Here is an 8,852-nt window from a genome sequence, read left to right on the forward strand (position 1 = left end):
ATTGAGAATTTTCTGTAATTTAATATTGTCTAAATTGTACTAGAATAAAAAACGAATACGAATATTATAATGAACAAAAAATATTTTAGAAAAATAAGTAAAAATATATATATATATATTTAAAATATTTCCCGACGCACCACATACATTGGGAATATGGTGCAAACGTTGCGTTGGGAATGGTTATTCCGACACAAGGCTGACCTTAGACATATGGATGTTGGAGAGTTATTTCGAACACATAGCTGACGTCAGACATGTTGATGTCGGGGATGGTTTGTTTCCGACGCATGGATGACGTCAGTAATGCTTCCGTCGGGAGAAATATATTCTCGACGTCATGTTGGTGACGCGTCGGGAATCTATCTCCTGACGCATTTCTTTCGACTGTCTTTCCAACGTCTCTTTCGGCTTTAGGAACTTAATTCTCGACGTGTTTACACTTCTTCCAACATTTTTGTGCGTTGGGAGTATGGTCCCACTTCTTGTAGTGTCTGTTTTTGAATGAATGTTTTTATATGTTTAGACGCGTGGAAATCGTATGACTTATGCTTGCACTAAATTCTTTGACTTGTAACAATTAGATAAGAATTGGTTAGAAACAATAGGTTAGGTTAGCATGTAAATCTAATTTGATGCAATTAGATTCTAACCAACCTATAATCGAACCTATCGATTGTCAATTAGACACATGTAAATTAGGCATTCCACCTAAGCGAACTTAACACTAATTGGGAAATTCGATATTGCATGCATGCTATTGGGTTAAAACAACTAGAACCTTAATTAATTGGTAGTTTCAATTAAATTAGTTAGGTGACCTTCAACTTTCTTGATTTTGACTTCAACGAATGTTTTAAAACTATCAAGAATAATAATTATTGACAGTTAAAAAACGTGAAGAGAGTATTTTTGTAGAGGGAAAGGAATGAATTAATGAGAGGGTTGAGGAAGTTAACTAATGAAGTATATTAAATTAATGATAGTTGGGAAAATGTTATTTGAGAGTTGAGAATAGGTTAATAAATTAAAATATAGGATTTATTATTAAATGTTTTATAGAAAGAGTTGTAGATTTAGGTATGTTGTATTGAAAAGTATCATAAGCAGGAATGGAGAGTTAAAAGTCTAGCAAATAAGTTTTTTATTTCTTTGTCAAATATTCTGAAATTAACATGTAAAAAAGAAAAGAAGTGTGTTCAAAACATTATACATAACCGTTTAGCCTTAGTATGCAAAAACGGTGTGTGTATTATTTATATAATCTTTTGATGCTATTACATCTCTTGCGTATTTCGTCATTTCATATTTGGGTAATTATAAAACATAAACTTATAGCTAGGTGCCTCAAAATACAACATGTAGTTTGAGTTGAAAAGAGAGAATTTTATGCCAACGAGGGCACAGTTGGAGTCGTGCAGCCATTTGAAAACTTTGCTCGAACAAGACAACCTTTGATCAGCAGTCCACGTTTTTCATGGTTTGAGTATTCCGTTACGGCGAACTGGACGAGGCCAGTATCCTCACATCCCTTGTTATTGACAGTGAACTCGCCTACTGGGAGTTCAAAAAACATGCCTATCGGCTTCCTCTCAAGGCTTACTTGGTTCGTTACTGTCTTTCCATCTGGTGTGGTGAGTGAAACGTTCACAGGAGTCTCCCATCCGGATTTATCCTCATAGAAAATTACCAATAATGCGCACACGTATATAGTATTTTGTGTCAGCAATCGTGAACTAAATTTTCCACGTATATCGAGCTTTGTTATTGAAATCAGTTTAGGGCCATCCACAGCAGTACTGCATCGTTTTGTTTTCACATACACATATTAATATATATATATAGCGATATTATTCTATTCAATTTCGGTTCCAGGAATAATGAATGAAGAAAAAAACATACATATGGTCGGTGATGTGGATCCATGTCCAGTATCGGGGATCGTTAACCCGGTAAATAGTGAGGATTTTTGGTAATATAAACAGTCGATTAGTGTTTGTAGCGATATTAAGTCTGAATTTCTGCAAGCATTCGACAAAATTAATTAGTTGATGGTCAAAATTCAATTATATATTTATTTGCATATTAATTATAATACACACTAAATTAAAATATCGAATTTAAGCACACTTACTATAGTTCCGCCGCACAGGGAGATGCCACCAGCTAGTTGATCGCAAAGAGGAAGGAAGACTGGCAACTTGAGTGCAGCTTTGTCGTCTGCGAGGGCTAAAATTGATTCTAAGCAATTGTTATACACAAGTTTGTTTACCAAGAGCTTTTTTGCTTCCTCTTCCGAACCCATTTCCACCCTTAATTAATTACTTTGATAATTCAACTTATATATATATATAATATATATATATATTATATATATATATATATATATATATATAATATATATATATATATATATATATTATTATATATATTTTGATGTGTATAAAGTTGGGAATGGAGATGGGATATATATAGCCTCTTCTTTGATATACTATAACTTATATTTGGAAGGGTCACATTAAAGTTACTCGCTTATCCTTATCCTTTTTTTTTTTTTTTTTTTTGTTACTTTTTCTTTCGTTAAATTACAAAAATACCCCTCACGTGTGTATTGGTATTTGTTAGTGTATGTTAATTAAGGCTTTAAAGCTTACGATTATTATAGATAGATCATCAAAAACTCACGTATATGTAATTAGTTTGAGGGTTTAATTTTTATTGCTTAATCATATCCAATTAGTTTTTAGTATGTAATTATTGAGAATTATTACTATACGTTTGTTGTGGTTTTTGCAATTTATTGTTTTTCTATAATATGTGAAACAAGAGAATTGTATTTCTAACTTCGAATAAACATATATTATTTGTTGGTTAATCTATACTAATTTGTTTCTAAGGTATTTGACGCTCTTTTGTGAAGTGATTGATTTTGTTCATCCATTTCTGTATCCTCCGGACTTCTATCTATATTTTAATTTTTGAAATGTTTAAATTAATATTAAATTTACAAAATTTGTTGAATGGTTTGAGAAAAGTTTAAACTAAATTTAATTTTATAATATTAAAAGTTAGAACTGAGTTCTTATAACATGGAAAAACCTCGTAAATAGTTTTAATAGTTTAAAAAAATATTTTAATCTATTTTATAAGGATCTTTTATGAGTTTTTTTAGCACAACGATTGGAATAGAAAAATCCAATTACAAACTTCATATTTACTACTATTCTCGAATATTATCAATTGAGCAAAACTCGTTATTTGCTTTTATTAAATCGATAAGAGTTTGCAATTTACCCATACACTTATTTTATAACAAATTAAAAGAGATCATGATATGAAATTTTAGTTGACAATGAGATATTAAGTTAATATAATCAATTATATTTTCCCTTGTATTATTCTTAATGGATAATAATTGGTTGATAAATTAGAATAAGTTAATTTTCATAAACATAACAAAACATCAAAATATTAACGAGTCGGGTAACAAAATCAAAAAGCTCATGAAGTTGGTAGAATTTTTTCATAAGTTTCTGATTTGTCCTTGTTATTACGGAAGATTTGTTACTTGTCTTTCTTCTTATTTTGTGCGATTTATTCATCTTCTCTTACAGGTTTCTTCGACTCTTTCTTCTTCTATTTTTATTTTTATTTCATATTTCTTCAATTCCTCCCTTCATCTTCTTTTCGGTTAATAAAATATTGATTTCTTTTAAGATTTTCTTTGTTCTATTTTTATTCAATTTCTTTTTTTTTTTCTTTCTTTCTTCATCTTCTTTTTTTTTTCTTATAGCTCATCTTCCAGAATATCAAGATTGTTTAAATATCACTTTGATATGATCTAAACGATTGTTTACATTTGAGCATTTCCTATATGATCGTGTATCAGTTTTTCAACAATTATGTATCATAATATCGTTTAGAAGAAGAATTAAACAAAGTACTTTTCCCATCGTTAAAAAGAACTATGTGATCGTGTATCATCTCCTAGATGATCGTGTATTATGATAGTTTAGAAAAAGAATTATAAGAAGCATTTTTCAATTGTAAAAAAGAACTACATAATTGTCTATCATATATATCTTACACGATCCTATATCATGATCATTTAGAAGAGAAATTACATACGTGCGTGTGGCCGATTACATTTTTAGTATTTTTCAACGTGGGCCTGTGAGATTTTACTGCTTTCAAAATTGTTCTATACAGTATAAATATTTTGTCGATTTGTAATATTTTTGAAAAAACCCTATTTGAATATATATTTAGGTATCTTCACTATTAAGAATATTTAAAATTAATTAAATTTATTTTTTTAAGGAGAAATTTTCATATATATAACAAAACACCAAAAATATTATTTATGTTCCAAGTAACAAAATCAAAAAGCTCTTAAAACTGACCATTTTTTAAATAGTCTAGGTTTGCCCTTCCTTTCCATCTTCTTTCTTTTGCTATTTTTCTTTTCCTTTCCATCGTCTTTTTCTCTTATTCTGCAATTTTTTGTCAAACTACGATTTGGTTCAAGATTGTGTACCTAATATAAAAGTTATATTTTTCTGTTATTTTTTTTAAACTGTTATTTGGTTATTCAAGAGATCATGTACCAAATATAAAAGATTTTGACAAAAAATCATTGAGATATTGGTACATGATCGTCGTTTATATTTGTACAACCAAATGTAAATGATTATGTACAGAAAATAGTCAAATCTAAACGATCATGTACCAAAAATCTTGAAAAAATTCATTTAAATTGGGTAGCCAAATCTAAACCATCATGTACCAAATATAAATAATCGTTTACCAAAAAATGTTGAAAAAGTTATTTAGATTTGGCTACCCAAAATCTAAATGATCAAATCTAAATGATTGTGTAGCAAGGAATAGTCAAATCTAAATGATTGTGTAACAAAGAATCTTGAAAAAAAATCATCAATCTAAACGATTGTATACCAAAGAAATCTTAAAAAAAAGAAAAAGAAAAAAAAGAAAACAATCTTTTAGATTTGAATAGTCAAATCTAAATGATTGTGTAGCCAAATCTAAATGATTTTGGTACAAGATCGTGTACCAAATATATTATATCGCAAGTGCCAAATTAATCACGTGTTGATAGAGGACATTTTTGATATTTTTTATTGTGGATTGTAAGTTTTTTCTGTTTTTGAAATTATATTCTATGTAAATATTTTTCAGTATTGTTATATTTTTTTAAAAAATTATTTTTTAATAAATTAATTAATTAATTAATTAATAATCTATTTATTTATTTACCTTAAATCCATTTTATTTTCAAAATCAACAAATAGTTTGAATTATACTTCAGTCTTTATAAACATTTTCTTCCACTTATACCTAGTTATTTAAATATTTAGAAAGTCAATCTAAACATAGAATGTAATGACATAAATTTTTAGACAAGCCATAGTTTATTATTCTATGTAATTTATTCACGTGCTTTTAATTATTAGTTAAAAACTACATATTTAAAAACAAACAGCTACATATTTTTATTAAATGGATTATGTAATTAATTGAATTATCTCAGTTATTTGATAAATTATTAGTTGGAAAATAATGTATCATTCTTATGAAATTAATGTATTAATGTGGTACAAAAAGTAAATATTATTTGCTCATCAAACACAGTCGTATTTATTCATGCATTCAAACAATATTAATCCATCAATTGACCCATTGGGATAAATTGAAACCTTAAATAAAATGGTTCTTAGCTTTTGCTTCCATGAAAGTAAAAATTTAAGCAATAAAAAATAGTGTGTATTATAAAATAAATTTAAGTTGGTAGGAGAGATTTGAACCCAGGGAATCATATTTAAATTTAATATTGATGTCTAAACTCTTTGTTGGTACTGTATTTCATTTTAATATTGATGGATGCATGTTTCTCTGGGACATATTTTCTTTGTTTTCTTCCCATGAGATTTGAATTATAAGGTTGAGAATAGATGTACAAAAATGAAGAAGAAAACACAAATCCTCACTATGAACCATCCACACATTTAAAAAAAAAAAAAAAAAGAGAGAGAAAGTAAAGACTTGGTGTTAATATCCTTTTTGGTCTAAATAAAAACAATTTTATGTTCTCTTTATATTTTGGTATAGTTTTACAATTAAAGATTTGTAATGGTTGAGAATTGGTCAACAATTATTTTAATGTAAAAGCTCTATTCAATATATTTGACTAAACAACTTTCCTAATATATATCTCTATATTTGACTACAAACAAATTGAGTTTATTTTATTCCATTGTTTAATTAGAAAAGAGATAGGTTGAAAAAAAACAAATCCTCCAACAAAGTTGAATGTCTAAGTAAATTTAGATTCATGATAGTGATATGGACTCCATTCCTAGAAGTTAGATGTTTGATCTTGTCATCTATGCAATTCTTTTGGATATAAATTAAATGATAGGTGTGTTAATGAATTATAAATTATATATCCAAGATGAACTTAGCATTGTCATTTAAACTTTAAAGAAAAAGAATTAGATTGTAGAGCCATGATATATATATGGTGAACTTTCAAGCTTTTATTTTGATTCTAAAACAAAATTTGCATTGAAATATAAAAATGGTTGGTAAATAAGAAAAAGTGGACATACCTTGAGGCATACTTTTAACGTGACGTTTTATACTTTGTTGATTTAAAAGAGTTGAATACATTATCTTTAAACTACATGAGAATGTTGAAGACATATGTAAGGAATAAATGTGTTGATACCTATTCCATTCTTCTTTAGGTTTATCTCTAATAGAAAAGAGTCTATGGTGTTTATCGGGAAACATTCTTTCTTATTGCATGAATTTTTAGTGTCTGTAAATTAATAACTATGTAAAGGGGTCGGGTTGGATTGAATTTTTCTTAAAACTAACTTCACTTGGGGTTCGATTATGTACAGACAACAACCTGTGTCGAGTGGGGTCGAACTCGACTTTTACATTGTGATTCAAAATTTTAAAAAAGAGATAATATACGGTGTATTCGTAGGTGAATCTATCACCGTCTATATTAAATAAGTGTATAATTGGAGAATTTCTCACTTCCCAATTTGCCCTTAGGTTTTTTATAATTACTATTTTGCCCTTAATGTTTTCTATTTTGCTATCACATTAATAATTTAAACTTACAATATTGTAACGTACAATTTCACACATTTTGATGTATCACTTTCTTATTGGAGACATCATTTTACAAAACCGCATCAGTTCATATATACATATTCTCTCACATTATAACTTACTGAAATTTTCAAATAATAAATATAACTTTTCTCTCTCATCTCTACATTTTAAGAATGTTTATCGAAAGCTTTTCATAATGAAGATTTCGTTTTCTATTTGAAGATGGTTTTAATCCTTTTTCATATATTTGTTGTATTAGTTGTTTGTTTTTCTGATGGATTTCTATGTCACCAACCATTGTAATGAATTCTCTCGATGAATTTTGGGTTTTTTTTTTCAAATAAAGAAAGCGAAAAATAAAATTGTCGTGGTAAATTTGCCTTAATTTAGATTTTGTTAGTGAGTCAAATAGGATGGTCATATATATATATATATATAAATATATAGTTAAAATATCTCAATCTCAAGTATACTAAAAGATGAGGACATTAGTGAAGAATCTTTTTTAATAATATATTTTTGTTCTTTCCATTTAATTTTACATTTTACACTTATCGTTTTTTGGTTTTAGATCTCACACCCTATTTAGTATTTAGATACTCGCGATGACAACATATGTTAATGTTAAGAAAAACACACGATAACAATATATAAAAACACCGCTCCAATCTACACACACTCACACCTCAAAAACACACGATAACAATATCATTATTTTTAACCATTTAAATTATATTTCAATTCTAAGTTATGAAATATAATATCCTATTATTTTTAACCATCTATGTTTACTATTTTTAGAATATTTATTACTTTTTAAATGGAATACAATAAAAAAATTTGTTTGAGAGGAAACTTATGAACCCTAAATAGCAACAACCTTACTTCTATAACAAAAATAATAAGGCAAATTCATTTTTAATAAGATAAATTAAGGGGTCTTTTACAAAATATAACAAAACCGCAAAATATTTACTGTATATAGAATAATTTAAAAACAAAAAAAGTCCACATATCCACGATGGAAAATACCAAAAATGTTTCTATCAACAATGCATATTATATTTTGTACATGACTGTTTATATTTGACTATATGTATTGTTGGTATACGATCATTTAGATTTGGATAGCCAAATCTAAACAATTTTGTTTCAAGATTATTTGTACATAATCGTTTAATTTAGTTACACAATTGTTTAGATCTGGTACACGATCGTTTAAATTTGCTACATGATCATTTAGATTTGATTGTTTAGATCACCTGGGTTGCTTAATCTAAACGAATCTTTTGAAGATTTTTGGTAGTTTAGATTTGTCTAGACAATCGTTTAGATTTGTCTACATGATTATTTAGATTTAGCTAAACGATTTTTTTTCAAAATTTTTTTTCTTATAAGACCTTTTAGATTTGACTACATGATCGTTTATTTTTTGTACACTATTGTTTAGATTTGACTATTTTTGGTACACGATTATGCCAATTTAATGATGCTTTTTAAAGATCTTTTATATTTAATGTACAATCTTGAGCAACCAAATAACAATTTAAAAAAAAAATAGATCTTGTATATTTGATACACGATCTTGAACTAAATAAGAATATGGAAAGAAAAAAGAAGAAGAAAAAAAAAAACGATGGAAAGAAAAAAAAAGGAAGAGAAAGAAAGACGATGTTAAAGAAAGAGTCTTGATATTTAAGGAA

General features: G+C 27.3%; 1 protein-coding gene across 1 annotated transcript; it reads right to left on the minus strand.

The window, feature by feature from the left end:
- Nucleotides 1-1,196: 1,196 nt before the first annotated feature.
- On the minus strand, nt 1,197-2,480 carry LOC103498272 (lectin). Its single transcript, XM_008460828.3, has 3 exons — nt 2,135-2,480; nt 1,903-2,021; nt 1,197-1,799 (listed from the first exon to the last, which is right to left on the minus strand). Exons 1-3 carry the CDS (start codon nt 2,303-2,305, stop codon nt 1,388-1,390), a joined length of 702 nt encoding a protein of 233 aa, XP_008459050.2. The 5' UTR covers nt 2,306-2,480; the 3' UTR covers nt 1,197-1,387.
- Between the last annotated feature and the right edge of the window lie 6,372 nt (nt 2,481-8,852).

This window comes from Cucumis melo, chromosome 12 (assembly GCF_025177605.1).
Source record: "Cucumis melo cultivar AY chromosome 12, USDA_Cmelo_AY_1.0, whole genome shotgun sequence".
In the NCBI taxonomy this organism is placed as follows: domain Eukaryota; kingdom Viridiplantae; phylum Streptophyta; class Magnoliopsida; order Cucurbitales; family Cucurbitaceae; genus Cucumis; species Cucumis melo.

Coding starts and splice junctions, on each gene's coding strand:
- LOC103498272 (XM_008460828.3), bottom strand. CDS start 2,305: ATGGGTTCGGAAGAGGAAGCAAAAAAGCTCTTGGTAAACAAACTTGTG. Junction 2,022..2,134: donor CCCTGTGCGGCGGAACTATA/GTAAGTGTGCTT, acceptor GAATGCTTGCAG/AAATTCAGACTTAATATCGC. Junction 1,800..1,902: donor ATCCACATCACCGACCATAT/GTATGTTTTTTT, acceptor AAAACGATGCAG/TACTGCTGTGGATGGCCCTA.